Genomic DNA, 18,444 nt, shown 5'->3' with positions numbered 1-18,444 from the left:
ATTTATTTTAGTATCACTGGATGAAAAACATAGAAGGAGGTTTAATTTTTAACAGTAAGGGGTTCGGACTAATGTAAAGCAAATGTGTATTTCTGTTGTGGGTGTCAGAATGTGGAATTCTTTGGCAATGGTAGAGAAGAGAAGAGCTGCACAAATATTTTTCAGTTTAAGAGGCTGTATAAGGAGAGAATAGAGAAGCTTTATGTGTGTATATATATATATATATATATATATATATATATATATATATATATAAAACTTATGGATTTTGGATTTGTTTATTTTCATTAACTGTAATAGCTGAACGGAAACTTATAGATGTTTTAAGAAAGGGGCAGGTATTATAAGTTTTCTTCATCCTGCTCCTTTCCAATCATTTAGATTAGACTGAATAAAAAAAATGAAATGAAAAATATAAAAATAGTGCATTCATTTTGATAAATCTTGAATACATATTGCATTGTTATTGCAGGACAGAAGATCATTGCATGACTTATTGCACATAATTCACATTTATAGGATTAAAAAAAAAACAACTTTATCCCTTTGTGTGTCTAACCATTTGCTCTGTACACACTGTAATCTGTCTTTTCCCTCATTTTCATTTCAGCTCCACAGACACACAGGAGGGTATTTCTGCTGAGTCTGTTTTGAGTTTATTGTTAAGACTCCAAGCCCTCTCATTATGTTCACGCCCATGACTCACAGCGATGCAGTCTTCCTGACATTTTTCTCACCTTTCCTGTTGAAGCCCCACACAGACCGACCATTAAACAACATCGTGTCTCTCATGGCAGATTGAAAAAGGCCAACAGTTTAATAAGCAGTCGCATACTATTGCTTTGCTGTAAACCACTCTGGCTTTTATTATCAGTTTATAGCGATAGTGTGAGGCTGGCTGTGGGAAGAGTCAACCCCCCCACCCACTCATCCCCAACACACACACACATACAAATACACACAAACACACACCAGGCCTGGTTCAGTTCACATTCCTGTGGGGTTAAGTGAAGAGCACAGTTCTGTTCCTCCTACCAGAATGCTTCAGTGGAAAAAGGAGGAGCGTACAGGGGTCAACCTCTGTGTGGACCTGGGAGAGGTTTCAAAACAAGTCACTGCCCGAAAATAGAAGTACATAAAAAAATGATACACATTATGACTCCTTTTTATGTCTGTACCTAAACTGGTATATCTTCTGTTTTTTTGTTTGTTTGTTTGTTTGTTTGTTTGTTTGTTTTTACACTCATACGTTCTTATTCTATATTTTTATACATACATTTATTCTATAATATATGAGAGCTACATTTAAGGTTAAATTCCTGGTTTGTGTGCAGAAACTTGGGCAATAAAGTTGATTCTGATTCTGATTTACACCTTCATAGTTTATGAGTTTTATTTTATTTATTTAGTACTTCTTTAACCTACCACTGTATATTCTTGTATATATTCTTTATCCTTTATAATTAATTTCAAATTTTTCTATATTACAGTGTTTTTAATTATCTTAGGGCAGTGGCTCCCAACCTTTTTTTGGCTTGTGACCCCATTTTAACATCACAAATTTCTGGCGACCCCAGACATTCAAAATGTAGATATTTTTTGCTAAAATTAAATTTTTTTTTTTGATTATGTAATTGTTTGCTATATAACTTGCAAATAAATGTTACTTTTAGGCGACATTTAGCCTATATAATGTATATTATTATGGACGGAGGCAGAAAAGCCAGGTGTAGATTACTGCACAAAGTGAGAATTTGATTTTCCTTGGTCAGGATATGTACAGTCAGTCCAGCTTGGATTTACAAGGCTGACAATTAATACTGAACAAACAATAACTCAAACTATGAATTATGAAAGAGCTGCAGCATCTGAAACCGACCACAATGAACATTTGACCGATAAACAGTACCACAGTGCTTCAGCTTCACAGTTTGTCATGTCTTTTATGTATTGTGATTGTCTCTGTCAACTCACCATATATTTTTTATTAGTAAGTTTTTATTCTTATTTTTACCAATTACTAGAAATTTCAGGCGACCCCATTTGAATTTCAGGCGACCCCATGTGGGGTCCTGACCCCAAGGTTGAAAAACATGGTCTTAGAGTGTTATTTTTTTTTTTTTTATAGTAGAGAGATTGAAAGTGATCTATCTATCTATCTATCTATCTATCTATCTATCTATCTATCTATCTATCTATCTATCTATCTATCTATCTATCTATCTATCTATCTATCTATCTATTTTTAGTAGTAGTAGTAATTTATTCATCCATTTAACAGAACATGATATATACACTACTAGGCAAAAGTTTGGACTCACCTGGTTTTTCTTTATTTTTATGACTATTTTCATTGTAGATTCTCACTGAAGGCATCAAAACGATGAATGAACACATATGGAATTATGTAGTTTAAAAAGGTGTGACAAAACTCAAAGCATGTTTTATATTTTAGATTCTTCAAAATAGCTACATTTTGCTTTTATTACTGCTTTGTGCATTCTTGGCATTCTCTTGATGAGCTTCATGAGGTTGTCACCTGAAATGTTTTCCAAAAGTCTGGAAGGAGTTCCAAATGATGCTGAGCTCTTGTTGGCCATCTGTGGTCCATCTCATGTCATTTAAATAAGAAGGTGAGTCCAAACTTTTGCCTGGTAGTGTACATACATACAGTTTGGATTTCTATATTAAACATGGGTGAAAAGGTGTAGGCTGAAACAACAGATTATTTATGCCAAAGCTATTTACAAAAAGGAAAGTTGCAGAAACAAAACAAGATATCTATCTATCTATCTATCTATCTATCTATCTATCTATCTATCTATCTATCTATCTATCTATCTATCTATCTATCTATCTATCTATCTATCTATCTATCTATCGATCTTTCTTTCTTTCTTTCTTTCTTTCAGAGCACCACATAAGCAAAATGTTTTCTTCAAACCGGAAGTATTTTTTATGGTAAATTAAATGGTGGATTTTCCATCATAATGCTTTTTCATTTTAATATATTACCTGGTTGAGGACTCGGGGGTCAGTGTTTCCCCCTGCTGGCCGGAAAGAGCAGCCCGTATGTGAGTTTTCTTTCCTTTTTTCCTTCCTACAGGCAGGAGGGCAGAGGTAGTGTCCGTGTCGGAGGGGCAGTCTGTCTGTCAGTCTGGGTGGGGCAGCAGGTGTGTTCTACACTGAGTCACCGCCAGTAGCGACACATAGCTTAAGGTCTGTCTAGTCTCACTTTGAGCCGCACTTGTGAGAACAGATCTGTGTTTTTTTTTTCTCTCATTTTTCCTGTGGAGATCGAGACTCAGCCCTCAGCTCATCTATCATCTGTCAACGTCCGCTGGTTTTCGATTCACAGCTCGTGCGTAATTTTTTGGAGTCGAGCGTCGTCTTTTTACGCACAGACAAAGTTCACCAAAAGTCATGAATATGGCCTGGGTTTTAATTTTCAACATTTGTCTTTTATTGGTAAGTCGATTACTTCCTTTTCTGTGTTTGGATCTCTATTCAAGCAACTGTTTTCTGTTTTCTAAAACAAACAAACAAACAAACAAAAGTGTAACTTATCGGACATTTGGATAAAGACGCGTCTTTTTTTGGTCATTTCTACTTTTCTGTTACAAATCACCTCCGTGTGTGTTTTTTTCCCTTCAGATCGTGTCTCGAGTGGACTCTTGTTCGATCCCACAGTCTCTGTACGTTTCTGTCCCGAAACAAATTCCGGTTGGAAGCACAATCGCAATAGGTACCTTATGTTTTCTTCATTATTTACTCCATGAAGTTGCATTAGAGGTGAATTCTCTGCATTGATTTCGATTTTTCTTTCTCTTTTCTTCTCTTTTGTTTTCAGTTCCACTTGCCAACTGTGACCTGCACTTATCTGTTTCCGACCCGAACTTCGCAATAGCAGCCAATGGAGAACTAGTGTCCGTCAGACCGGTGTCAGTCCCATCCACTAGGACACTTTATGTAGGGGCCTATGGGAAACCTGGATGGGAGGGGGACATGGAAGTCCACCTTCTCCCCATTTCTGCTCATAAAAAGGTGGGGCTCTTTTTTATGGTTGGTTTACAGAGTACAATGGAGACATATTCTGACCTGTTTCTTGTTACAGGGATCAAACCAAGGCCTCCTGAAACGCACCAAAAGACGCTGGAGCCCCCCACCATTCAACATACTAGAGAATGCTAAAGGACTTTTTCCACAAGACATTGAAGTGGTAGGATTACACTTGAAACTTTAACAAGTTTGAATGACTAATAAAAGAAACAAACAGTAAAACAAAAATGCTGGTTGGCTGTGGTTTCCAAGATACTTGGATCAAAATGTGAAATTCTGAGACTTAATGACAAAATGGGTTTGACTCAAAAGGAATGTTTGTCCTAGAGCTACAAGATGTACTTTAAAACATCGCATACATATTAGAATACATTCACTTTTCAGGTTTATTTCTAGAGGAAAAGTTATAAATCTATTATATAATCTAAATGTACATGTTAACCAGTACATATATGTAAGGCTAATGACGTTCATTTTGTCTTCTGTTTATGTAATTATACTTTTCTTTTTTTCTTTTGTTGAGACAAGGTATAGTTTTTAGATGTTACCTGCTTGACAGTCAAAACTGTCAAGCAGGTAACATCTAAAAACGATACCTTGTCAGAACAAAAGAAAAAAAGAAAAGTATAAGTATATATGTGTTATAATGTTCTTTGAAATCATCAGCTAACCAGCACTTTTGTCACTTGTTTTCCATTTCATCTCATTAAAATATGTCAGATTTAGCACATTTCATCTCTGAGGCATATAATTTAAACAAACTAAACAAAACAAAACAAAACAAAAAAACCCAGACCAGTTTAATCAATGTATTTTAATCAAATGAATGTATTGAAGCTAATGAATTGCTCATTTTCCTGTCCAAAACAAACACCATTGCTGCTCTGTTTTTATTTTTTCTCACACAGACTATCCAACTCTTACACCCAGACACACCTATTCACATTCTTTAGACTTTTCCCTGTGATTTATTCTGTTGGTGACTTAATACTTTCATCACCCTATCATTCATTTGGAACCACATTCATGTGTTTCTACATGAGCTATTTACAATCTGCAGAGCTGGGAAATTATCACATTACAGAATACTTTGTTACTGTGGTCAACATTCACTTTATTGTAACACAACAATAGTGGATTTACCTACTGGCGCTCTGGGTGGCACACCCCCCTACTTTCCACGTTGCAGTCTATTGAACTAAATTCCACATGTCCTATAGTGTGACCTATTTACGATATGATTGTCTTGGTACTTTTCGGCATGTAGTGACCTTTACCTCTAAGCTTTAGAGTTAATTAAGATCAAAGTGTATATTGTGTTGTGAAATATGACTATAATGCACAGACAATTCAGAGAAGGATATCACATATGTATGTATATATAGACCCCCCCCCCCCCCTTCCATTTTTTCTGCACCTGCCACTACACAATATACAAAAATGTGCCTTGGGCCTGTACCTGTACTGACAAACACAAAACTAAAAGACATTCATCATTAAGAAGACACAGCATAGCAACACAATCTACCAAATGGCACACACGACACAGTTACTTCAAAGAAAAGTAGAGTTGTACTTTTTATTTGTGTATTCATTATTTGACAACTTTTTTACATCTGATACCTACATTTTTTTTTTTTTTTTTTTTTATAATTTCTGTCATTTTCCCTCCTTATAGTTTAATTTTTTTCATTTCCCTTCTAAAAACCTTAGGCATTTGTTATACATTCTGTGGACAAAAGTAATGGGACACATTCAATTCAGGTGTTTCATTGTTAACGGGGCTGGGCTACAAAACAATGATGACAAATGTTGTAATATAGCTAAAAAATATATAGGTATATTGCAATTTTATTTCAGCTTTAGGATACATTTAGTTTACATTGTTTGGAAAATGCTTCAGACTTTTTATGTAATCTTACTCAGTGTTGACATTTTTTATCATTCTATCATTATTTATCATTATTATCATTATTTTAATCCTTTTAAAGACCTAGATCTACACTAGTGGTGACTTTCAAATAAATGTTTTTCAACATTAATCTTTCTTAAATAATTTATCACCATTGTTTTGTCTTATCTTCTGCAGTTTGCATCTTCAGTAAAAATCCCTATATTTAATTTACTGAATATATAGATGTTCATAGAGTAAATTCACAGGTTATTGTGTCAAAACAGAGAAGCAAGTGACTTTTCAGCAAAACATATAGTTTAACTGATAAACGAGTAGTGCGGAAGATGTTGATGTGTCTGAATGTACAAATGTGACACATATGATGTCACTGAAAAGCTGAGAAACGGCATTTTATCGGAATTATTTAAATATCTTGATGGGTTTATTCAGATCAGCAGATACTTTCTGTCACTGGCAGCTGTTTAGGCTTTAGTTATCTGAGATATTTGCCACATTCTGACCCTAAATAATCATTCGTGTTGTTTCTCCAACTATCACTGAGGAACAAAAATCAGCCTTTAAACTTTCGACCCTATATCGCATATTGCAATTTGTGGTGCGTTAACTTATGGGTCCAGTCAAGCAGTAACACATGGACACATTTAGTGTTCAACAGTTTCTATCATGTAAGCAGAGTAACTTATATGCATGTATTATACATATTTGAATAGGTATTTATAAGCACTTTAACATTATGTATATCAAAATATGGGGAGATAAAATTTTTAGGTGAAAAATCTCAAATTCCTGCTCAGTAACACGTGGACTTGAAACAGACATCAATTTTTTAAGCTTTACGCAAACATTCAAAAAATGCAGTTCCCGATAGAAATTGATATCAGGTAGGACAAAACCTTTTAGATATTATGTTCAACTATGCTGAAAATACATTTTGTTTTATTGGCATGAGAATGTGGTAACATGTGGACAGGCTGCCATAGTAACACGTGGGTGACTCTTTACCATTGTATGCATCACCCAAAGATCATTACTTTCTGAAAGTTTCACTCAAATATCTGAATTATAAGTAACTTGAAAATAAAAATTGTTATTTTTGTGGTAACATGAGGACAGGGTCTTTTAAGCAACTCACAAATGTTGAAACTCATAAATATCAACAATATTCACAAAATAATGAACATCTAATACTGAAAACTTAACATCATTTATATGATCAAAAGATTGAATACATTTTCAAATTCTTTAGGTATAATTTTTAGTGTTAAATTCGAGCTATGGTGCTATAGTGTAAAAAGTACAATCGATAAAATCGGTTGTAACTTTTTTTCTACAAGTGGTATTTTAAAAAGGAGAACAGTTCCATAAAAAAGAGATCTTAAGCTAAAATATGAGCCTACTTGATAAATGATGTGTGGAAATGTACTTTTTCATGTTGATGTTCACTTTTGCTTGATCGGACCCTTGTACAAATGTGTTTTTATTTTAGATTGTGTCAGATTCCGCAGCAAAGTATGATGTGTACTACACCCTCAGTGGACCTGGTTACAATGAGCATCCGGTGGGAGTGTTCAGTCTGGACTCTGAGAGTGGGATGTTGAAAGTGAACAAGCCTGTCGACCGTGAAGAATTTCCAAAGTTTGTAGTAAGTATAAAGTAGGGATGTGGTTAATAATTATTTTTCCTCATTGATTAATCTGTGCATAACAATTAGGCCATAAAATCATCAGTTGAATGTACTGTATACAGTGTTTTCTGAATTCTAATTTCTGCATTTTCAGTCCAAATAAAGCTGCTTGGGATGAAAATGATTCATCTATATGGCATATATTTTAGACTTTTTTTTGTATTTCTGTCTCTATTAACCTTGTACAATGTTTTTTTTTTTCTGGGCAGATGACAGTCAGAGTATACGACAAAAGAACAAACCTGGAGACAGATTTACCTCTGCCTATCACAGTGTCTGTAGATGATATGAATGACAATGCACCCACATTCCAAGGCTCGCTGCAGTTCACTGTTCCAGAGCAGAGCAAAGCAGGTACGGAATACGAAACAACTGCTATCCGGTGGCGTTTCACTTTTCCTGCGGGCGCTGAATCGAACCCCGTTTTACTTAACAGGGACTAAGGTCGGCCAGGTGAGCGCTACAGACAGAGACCAACCAAAAACCTCCCATGTGAAGATCAGGTATTCTCTTTTGACTGGATCAGACCTGTTTGCCATCGACCCGGCCACAGGTGTTATCACCACGGTAACCAACACCCTGGACAGAGAGGTGAGCATTGGCATTTGCTTAGAAATGTGACAAAAGCAGCATTGTAAAGAGGAGTGGATAATATTATTTATCTTGTTATTTTTTTTCTCTTTTTTGGGGGTTTAATAGGTTTGTAGGTTTGTTGTATAATTTGTTTGCTATTTTTTTTTACATTGTATCTGTGTGGTTCCTTATGTATAAGTACATTTTTTCTTTATTTAGGATCCCCATTAGCTTTACCATAGCTACAGCTATTCTTCCTGGGGTCCTTACAATAATCTTTACAACTTGTCAATGCAAATAACATACGATATAATCATACAAAACAATTTTCCCATTCTACATAACATACAAAAAAAAAAAAAACAGACAAAAATACAGACACAACAGCTCCTTTAGGTCAGCAGCAGTACAGTATATACAGGACATATATTCAGTTAACCCAGCTATCAATCATCTATGGTCAATAGATGTTTCTTGACTGATTTATAAATTTAATTTGCAAATAACATACAATATAATCATACAAAACAATTTTCCCATTCTACATAATATACAAAAAAAACCAGACAAAAATACAGACACAACAGCTCCTTTAGGTCAGCAGCGGTATAATATATACAGTACATATATTCAATTAACCCAGGTATCAATCATCTATGGTCAAGAGATGTTTCTTAACTGATTTCTTAAATTTCAGTTTGCGGTTTTTTTGTGTGATGTGTTCTGGTAGTTTGTTCGATTCTTGCATAGCTCTGTATATTACCATTCTTTTCATTGCATATGTTCTTGATTGTTGTTGTTGATGTTTATGTAAATGTATAATTTAAAATAAAAAAAAAAAGAAATGTGACACAATATTAAATTTATTAGAAAATACAACCACTTCAATGCCTTATGAGATAAAACCAGTGCTGCATTAATATCAAAATTGTGCTTATACTTGAGTGAAAACGCCCTTAACTTCCTTTTTTTGCCTCCTTAAATATGTCAATTTTTGACACATCTTTTTACCCATTATATTTTTTAGGTCAAAGACAAACACATGGTGACGGTACAAATCACAGATCTGGACGGTGCGCCCGGTGGACTTTTTAATACAGGCACCGCAACTATTACACTGAGTGATATCAACGACAACCCGCCAACTTTCACCAAAACATCTGTAAGTGATTATTTAATGCTTTACATTTGTGTTTTGGCAATGAAAATATAAATTTGGGTAACACTTTTTTAATTTTGGGTCTCTTAGTATGCAGCTAGTGTCATGGAGAATGAACATGAGAAACTTATCCTGCGAATTCCCGTCGAAGACAAGGATGAAATAAACACACCAAATTGGATTTCTAAATTTGTCATCACCAAAGGAAATGAAAATGGAAATTTCAGGATTGATAGAGACCCTAAAACAAATGAGGGACTTCTGTATGTAGTAAAGGTAATTTTTTTTTTAATAATAATTTTTCTATTAATTGAAAGAGCAAAAAAGTCATGTATAATTATAGTGTAATTATATTATATATTAACAATACACTTTTTTTCAGCCACTGGATCATGAGAAGAACCCGAACGTAAAGCTTGAAATCATGGCTCGCAATGAGGCCGACCTAACTGGCACCACATCCCAGTGGCTGTCGATCCCTGTGGATGTTGCCGTCGGTGATACTGACGAAGGCCCAGAATTCACTGCTCCTACCATTCGCTTCACGGTCAAAGAAAACACACCAAACGGCACATTGATAGGAAGATACACAGCTGTGGATCCGGAAACTAAGAGCAGCGACGGCATCAAGTAATCATTTTGTCTTAATTTTACAGAATATCCAAGAATATCCTAAGACTCTAGCCCAGGGGTGTCAAACATAAGGACTGCGGGCCAAAACTGGTCCGTCTAATGGTCCAATCTGGCCCGTGGGATGAATTTACAAAAATTACACTGAAAATATTAACAATTATGGGTGTTCAGGGGGCACAAACAGCTCAATGTCAAGTAAAATAATATCATAATAACTTATAAATAACAGACTAAACTACAAACGTTCTTTTTGGTTTAATGTGAAAAAAGTAAAATAACAAACTATCCTGTCATAACAGAATATGAAAAACCTGAACAATTGTAAACAATCTGAAAAAAATTAAGAGCAACTTTAACAATATAATGCCTATTTTTTTTTTTGCATTTTTTTTTTAGCTCCACTGCAATCTGTAACCTGTGATAATATTAAGATGTGATGTAATACTGTTGAAATTGCACTTATTTTTTAAAAAGACATGTCAGGGTGTACATGGTTGTTGACGTTATTCACATTTTCATAATGTCATCTAACTGTCACACTTAAACAAAGAGGAAATTTTGGATTGTTATTTATAGGTTATTATGCCTATTATTTTACTGGACACTTGAGATCAAATAGGGCTGAATGTGGCTCCTGAACTAAAATAAGTTTGTCACCTCTGCTTTAGTACAAGCTAATGTTACCATTGTTATACACTAGAGGGCAGACTTTCTCCACTGAACTGAAGGATTATTTTCTGTGTCTTCTCAGGTATTACAAAGTCACGGATCCAGCGTCTTGGATCAATGTGGACAAAAACACAGGAGAGCTGAGGGTTGCGAACACAATCGACAAGGAATCACATTTTGTTCAGGATGGAATTTACAACATCACCATGAGGGCTGTTGATGCTAGTAGGTTCCTTTAAATACGTACACTTAGTTCAACATGGGTTTAAAGCAGTTGATTCTTTTTTTTTTGTTTTTTTCAACCGTTATTTAAGCAACACCAAGTGACAAGGAAACTTATGTACGATAATTTACAATATTTACATGAAGTCATCATAATGTGGGGGGTGGGAGGGGGTTGGAGGTTATAATATAGGCTATAGCACATAATGTACGAAAGAAACAAAATGTATGACTGACCAGGTAGTACAGATCAATATCCTGTGTTGGTTGTGTAAATGTTTTGTGTGTAGGATGTGTATGTGGTGTGAATGTTGTCATGTGGACTTCTCAAAAAATCAGGGGGATAACAAAAGATAATCATTAATTCATTAATTAATTGAAAATAACTGCGAAAAGACAAGGCAAGTTTATTTGTATAGCGCATTTCAGCAACAAGGCAATTCAAGGTGCTTCACACAGGACATTGAAATACAACGACAGGGAAAAAGAAACACATTTAAAACATTATAAAAGAAGCATGTAAAAGGTGATTAAAAACAGCAAATAAGAAAACAACACATAAAATCCAAAAACATAAAAACACACACATTAAAGTAAGAGTTGCAGTGTAGAGTTTTGAAAGAGAATATAAAATTTAAAAAGTCAAAAGCCTTTTAGTCAAAGGCAGCAGTGAACAGGTGAGTCTTTAACCTTGACTTAAAAGAACTCAGACTTTCAGCAGACCTGATATTTTCTGGTAGTTTGTTCCACATATACGTAGTATAGAAACTGAATGCTGATTCTCCATGTTTAGTTCTGACTTTGGAACACAGAGCAGACCTGCACCAGATGACCTGAGTGGTCTGGACGGTTCATACTGGACTAGAAGGTCTCTGATGGATTTTAGGCCTAAACCATTCAGTGCTGTATATGGTAGCAACAGAATTTTAAAGAAGAGAAAAAGAGAAAGGAAAAAAAGAGAGAAAGAGAAAAACATTATATATACATACAGTTGCAGAAAAAATTATTAGACCATCAAAAGTCATCAAAAAGCAATGGTTATGCAATCGAGTATTAACTCCTGTGTGTATCATGTGATTAAAACAGACAGAAAAGAAAACATGGAATGCCTAAAAGCACTGTTTTTGTCAGTACAATGCCATAGCTATTGATGTAAGAACTGAAGTGATTTTGATTATTATCAAGAAAAATGTGGAAAATGGATAGATATCAGCTCTGAAATTAAACTCTTATGAGCTATTTTTGTTGTTATCATTATATTTGTTCAAACAAATGTACCTTTAGTTGTACCAGGCGTTAAAATGAAGAAACTGAAGAAAACAAGGGTGGTCTAATAATTTTTTCCACGACTGTACATATGCAGAGTTACATGATAGGTATGTAAATTTAGATTATTATTTTTTTAATGGTGAAAATAACCTGTTATTGTGTGAAATGTGTGTCAAGGTTATAATAGTTTTGGATTTTTAGTTTAGTTTTTTAGTTTTAGTTTAGTTTTATTTAGTTTTGCCTTCTTTTTTTTAAATTCAGTTAGTTTTAATTTTTTTTAGAGCAGTTTTGCTAGTTTTTATTAGTTTAATTTATTTATTTTTTTTGTATAAATGCTTAGTTTTAGTTTAGTTTTAGTATCAATTTTAGTTTTATCCTATCTTTCATCTTCTTCACCATCGTATTTAAATAAATCCCATACAGAAGTGACCGGACCGTGAAGTGCCGTATGGTGCCACCAACTAAAATTGCTTGAGCAAAATAAATCGATTTCGTATCAATCCAACATTGACAAAGATGAAAACGAAGGGAATTTTATCTATAATTTTTATCCGTTTTAGTTAGTTTTGTAAGCACACAATACAGTTTCAGTTTGTTATCGTTTTTTCTTTAAATTATAGTTTTTATTCATTTCAGTTAATGAAAATTTCTTTTCAGTTCTAGTTTTTGTCATTTCATTAGTTGTCGTTAACGATAATAACCTTGATGCATATAGGGATTCAAGTGTCTATACTGTGCATTAAAAACACATTGACTCATAATGGAGCTGAGAATATTCCCACTGCCTTCTAAATGCCACTGTTGCACAATTCCATGCTGGCATTTCTTTGATTTGTTCTATAAACTCACTGTGTCTGTTGAGGTTTGGCATATATCCATCCGGATGGGGCACTGTTATGTAAGACTACATAGTTTACGCCTTGAGTTACCACAGGTGGAGCGTCCTTTAAAAAAAGAACAGAAAAAAGTACAAGCTCCACCCTTGCCAGTTTCTGTCTGAATAGCCTCACCTTGGTGATGTGTCACTCAACAAAACACCTGTTGACAAGGTGTGATTTGGTTACTCATTCGCGGTAACTGACAATTATTATTACTGATGCAGTGGTAAAAAACAAGCAAATATTCATGTGGTTGGTTTTAATTCTCTACGTGCCTGGATTTGTCTCACATAAATAATACTAATGGATGTTTTTATGTATTTCAGGCACTAAGACTGGCACAGGCACCGTCATCATTCAGGTGGAGGATGTCAACGACAATGTGCCCGAGCTCCCGACCGGTGAATTGTTGTTATGTGAGAAAGAAGAAGGGTTCGGGTCTGTGCTGGTCGTGGCTGAAGACAAAGACGATTCTCCATTTTCTGCGCCCTTCAGCTTTAGTTTGCCGGAAAATGATGGCAAATGGTCTGTGACAAGATTTAATGGTATGTGGTAGATCCCCATATGCTGTAGAGTCCGATGAAAGGATATTAAGATTACGTCGAGTACTTACTTTTGTTTTTTTACTCACATTAAGTAGCCGACAGTGTTGAATGCATCTAATTAGTGATCACTTTAACAACATTAACCCATAAAGACCCAATGCTACTTTTTTTAAGTGATTTATCACCATTTATTGTAATATTATCGTATTTATTTTTGCATTTTTCTCTGTGAATCATGTATTTTCCTGTATTTAATCTCGTATAATTAATTTAAATGCTCATGAAAGCTCAAAGTAAATTCAAAAATGGTTATATCAAAACAGATAAAACTGTAGAAAATTACTTTTTTTCAGTCAAATCTATCATTAACTGACCATAAACAAAGTGTCACCATCTACTGTCATTTATTAAACTTCATGGGTTTTATTGGTGAATCAGTGTTGTAGAAGATGACGGTGTTTCCATGGTAACTACAGAGCCCCTGAACATCCAAATGGGTCATACCTGATGACCATGAAAAGACAACAAACTGTATTTTACACCAATTATTTCAGCATATTGATAGGATTAGTGGATCTGAAGTTATTAAACACTTTAGATTAGTAGATGATTTGGTTATCAGCATCTACTGATCTAAACTGTTTAAAACCTGTTGATCCACTAATCAAATCAATACATATAAATAATTGGTGTGAAATACGCTTTGTCATGTTTTCGTGGTCATCAGATATGACCCATTTGGACATTCAGAGGCTCCATAGTTACCATAGAAACACAGTCATCTTCTACAACATTGATTCACCAGTAAAACCTATGTTTGATCAGTGACAGTGGATGGACACACTGGATTTATGTTCAATTAATGAGAGATTTTAGTGGAAAAGTTGTTTTTTCTGCAGTTTCCTTTGTTTTTGATATAATAACCCTCAACTTTAATCTGAGCTTTAATGAACATTTTTATGATCAGTAAATTAAATACAGAAAAATACCTGATTTATACTGATAAAGTACAAAATAAAATTAGATATAAAGAAAATTTCATTTGGAAACTGACACAAAAGTAGTGCTGGGTCTTTATGGGTTAAAACAATATTAAACCTCTGCACAAAAATAATATGAGAAGAGATGAAAGTATGAATGATTTATTTATTTTTTAAAAAATGGGACAGTTCGTATTAATGATCATTAACGGCTAATTTCCATTTCGAGCCCAGATTAAAAATAAATAAATAAATAAATAAAATCAGATCAAGTTTAAGGCATGCAACCATTTGTTTGCCATTTTAAGATGAGGATTTAAGTTAAAGCTATAAAAAGCACTTGCAAAAAGCGTTAGAAATACATGAAAAAATTTACAAGAAGTGTGGAATGTAATGTGTCAGAATTCATTAATGTCTTCGTACTTCAACTTACATTTCGGTGTATTCTTCTCGTCTTCTCCTCAGACACTGCCGCTACATTGCAGCAGATGAAAGCGCTTCATACAGGGCCACATAAGGTTCAGGTGGAGGTTCGTGATCTGCAGGGCAATGGTAAAATACAGACGGTGGAAGTCAGGATTTGCCAGTGTAGGAATGGAGTCTGCCCGGCGAAGCTGAAGTCTGCGTCATTAGGGCCACTGGGTATACTGGCGTTGCTGTTGCCTCTGTTCCTCCTCCTACTACTCTGTGAGTCCCCCACTACCTTCTCTTGCCAAAGGAATTTTGTAGGCTGAAATTTTGTGCTCATGCATGTGTAAATGAGCAGGAAAAAAATGATAAAAAAGCTGTAAGTTTTGTCACTGAATTACACACTGTATAACAGAGCATGTGCACTCACCTCTCATATACATTGTTATTGCAGTTGCACTACTTGCCCTTTTCTGTGTGACAAAGAGTGAGAAAGTGCACATGGATGATTTCGGGGACAGCGGTGGAATCCTACTCAAATCTAACACTGAGGCCCCAGGGGAAGAAGTGGTAAGAACGTAAAATTGAAAGCACTGTCTGGACCAAGGTTATTATTGTTAACAAAAACGAACGAAATGACGAAAACTACAATTGTAAAAACATTTTTGTTAACTGAAATAAATAAAAACTATAATTAAAAGAAAAAAACGATAACTAACTGAAACTGTATTGTGTGCTTAAAAAACTAACTAAAACGGATAAAAATTCTGGATAAAATTCCCTTCGTTTTCATCTCTGTCAATGTCGGATTGATATAAAATCGATTTATTTCAATCAAGCAATTTTAGCTGCTGGCACCATATGATATTTAACGGTCCGTCACTTGTGGTTTCCAGTCGTCTTCTGGTCCCCACTCTACCTGGAAACATGGAGACTAAAGTTGGGAGAAAGCAGCAGAGTCCTGTCCGGGATTTATTTGAATATGACGGTGAAGAAGATAAAAGATATAAAGAAACTAAAACTAAACTAAAACTAAGCATTTAGAAAATAACTAATAAAAACTAGCAAACCTGCTCTAAAAACTAATTAAAACTAACTGAATTAGAGGAAAAAAAGTCAAAACTAAATAAAACTAAACTATAATGAAAAATTCAAAACTATTATAACCTTGGTTTGGACTCCCACTTTTATAAAAACAACCACTGTGTCTTCCTGTAATTGTTACTTAATCGCTTGTTTTCGTTGCTACTCGGCTCTACAGGACTCAAGCCTCCTCACGGCTCCCGGTCTCGGGGTGGACCAAGCGGTGAAGGGTTCGGTTAAAGGCTCGATGGTGAACGCGGGATGGCTGGGCAACAAGAGCTCCAGCACCATCGGAGCCCTCGACGGCGGAGCGTTCAAATCCAATGTTATTACAACCGAATCTCAGTACTATGACAACCAGTACGGTACACAACGGTATGATGAAAGCCTTCTTCTTGGAAACGGTATGGGCTTTGACAGCAGATACCTCGTCCAGGATTCAGCACTTCTACACACCTGGCAAACAAACGGCCGCTATTTAGACCAGGTAAAAACCACAACATAAGAATACTATTGGAAAAACAGTGGAAATTACCACAGAGCGGAGATGTAGCAGAATGAAATGTGTTCAAATGGGTACACCTTTTATTCTCTGAGGTTTAATAACTTCTTTGTTATCTTAGGTAGGAGCTTATGTAACTCTCATGTGTAATATAATCTTCCTCTCTAAGCCAAGACAGTGTCTTCCGTAAACTTTAATATTTCTCAACATCCTGAAATGTTATTACTCTAACTTATTGTGAGTTGTTTATTGGTTGTGTAACATATGACTGCCGGTCATATCCTGAGCATGGGATAATAACATGTTCTTTGTCTTTCACTGTTTTTTTTTTTTTTTTTGTAGAAGCTTCACTATCTGGGAACAGAAGGTGACGGACGGTACGCAGACGATGTCATCCACACCTATGGTTTTGAGGGGGTGGGCTCCACAGCTGGCTCTGTGGGATGCTGCAGCGACTTCGGCGACGATAACCTTGACTTCCTGAACACGCTCGGACCAAAGTTCAAAACTCTAGCAGATATCTGCACAAAGAAATGAACAATGAGGCTGAAATGAATGGTGTTTACTTTGCAGCGTACAGGCTGTGCTGGACAGTCTGAATGCTTAGTGTTGCCGTTGAACATGAATGAACAGGCAGACAGGGTGTGTGAACACAGCCCTGAGTTTGCTTTTGTTTTTTGTTTGTGTGTGCGTGTGAGTATATTTTAGGTTTCTTTGCTTATTTTTGGTAAAATATTTTGCACTGAAAAGTATGTAGATGCAGTAAGTTGTATGAAAGTTGTGTGTTTTTCATGTAAAACTTAGAACAACCTTGGGTATGATGGGTATTACTAATGTACATTCACAATGGATAAAATAATTTTGCATTTATGTGTCTGTTCCCCCAATCCTGATTTTATTTCATTTTTTAACCTAATAATGATTAGGCTTGTGTTGCTTCCAGTACAGCAGTATGCAGTATTTGCCTCCAAACACATTCCAGCATAGCTCTCAACTGTGGATAGGGGCGTAGTCACAGCACTCTGTCACTGTGGGTTATTGCAACATTCTGACAGAGATCCTGTGAAAGTCAGCATAAGGACGTGAATGGGAGGAGTGCGGTGTTACTGACAATGCCTGCAACTGTCAGCTGTATAAATACAAAAGTGACCAAATCCAGCAAATGCTAAAAGGTTTAGACAAAGGACCGAACCAGAGTAAATGCTCATCAATCATGTGTTTATCCCCCGTCTGTATGTACAGAATGGCCTACAACTATGTGTAAATGTGTGAATTTGTGCCACTGCAGTAGATGAAGATGTATACAGGTCTATGCAGTTTTATTTAATAGAAATATGATTTTTTTTTGTAAGATTTATGACATGATTGTAACTGAAGCGGTTGTAAGAATTTGAACTGTAACTTTATGCACTAAAGGCTTTGCTTATAGCTTGGATTCTGTGTTACAGTGTATTTTTGTAAACATTAACTTGTAAAATTAAAGGTTTTCTTTTGCCCTTTTGACTCTGTACTTTGGTGGAAAGATAAAACAGAAACACTAGCTTATTATTCTCGGTCTGTGTGTGTACTCCATGGTGAATGATTTACTGGGTGTGGCACTAAGAGCTTGCACACAGCGTCACACCTACTGACCAACTCCTCACTTTCTAGCTAATGTTTACCCCCCAGCCTTCTGCAGATCATGTCAGTGTGCAAATGCTTTTTCATGGCTTGTCTAATCCTCTTCACGCCGTCATATACTCCTACTCACCTTATGGATAATAAATACATACATGCACTATGTACTGCACTTTTAAAATAAAACAGCTTTATGCAACACTATCTATAGAACTACATTTTCCAGCAAAGGATAATGTACTTACTCT

The 18,444-nt window shown here is 35.4% G+C and overlaps 1 protein-coding gene across 1 annotated transcript; it reads left to right on the top strand.

Moving 5' to 3' along the window:
- The first annotated feature begins 3,154 nt into the window (after positions 1–3,154).
- Positions 3,155–18,127, top strand: dsc2l (desmocollin 2 like). The gene is made up of 16 exons (XM_030161375.1): positions 3,155–3,468; positions 3,655–3,745; positions 3,851–4,044; positions 4,115–4,219; positions 7,461–7,616; positions 7,868–8,012; positions 8,095–8,249; positions 9,259–9,393; positions 9,481–9,666; positions 9,773–10,020; positions 10,775–10,917; positions 13,388–13,606; positions 15,052–15,273; positions 15,449–15,564; positions 16,256–16,564; positions 16,922–18,127. The coding sequence occupies exons 1-16, from the start codon at positions 3,424–3,426 to the stop codon at positions 17,114–17,116; spliced, it is 2,664 nt and encodes an 887-aa protein (XP_030017235.1). The 5' UTR covers positions 3,155–3,423; the 3' UTR covers positions 17,117–18,127.
- The last annotated feature ends 317 nt before the right edge of the window (positions 18,128–18,444 follow it).

Source organism: Sphaeramia orbicularis, chromosome 17, assembly GCF_902148855.1.
Source record: "Sphaeramia orbicularis chromosome 17, fSphaOr1.1, whole genome shotgun sequence".
Taxonomy (NCBI): Eukaryota; Metazoa; Chordata; class Actinopteri; order Kurtiformes; family Apogonidae; genus Sphaeramia; species Sphaeramia orbicularis.
This window is presented reverse-complemented; position numbering and strand designations above follow the sequence as displayed.

Bases quoted from the DNA above. Each gene is read 5' to 3' on its own strand.
- dsc2l (XM_030161375.1), top strand. From the start codon at position 3,424: ATGAATATGGCCTGGGTTTTAATTTTCAACATTTGTCTTTTATTG. The intron at 8,013-8,094 runs GTACGGAATACG...TTTACTTAACAG, and splicing joins TCCAGAGCAGAGCAAAGCAG to GGACTAAGGTCGGCCAGGTG. The intron at 15,274-15,448 runs GTGAGTCCCCCA...TTGTTATTGCAG, and splicing joins GTTCCTCCTCCTACTACTCT to TTGCACTACTTGCCCTTTTC.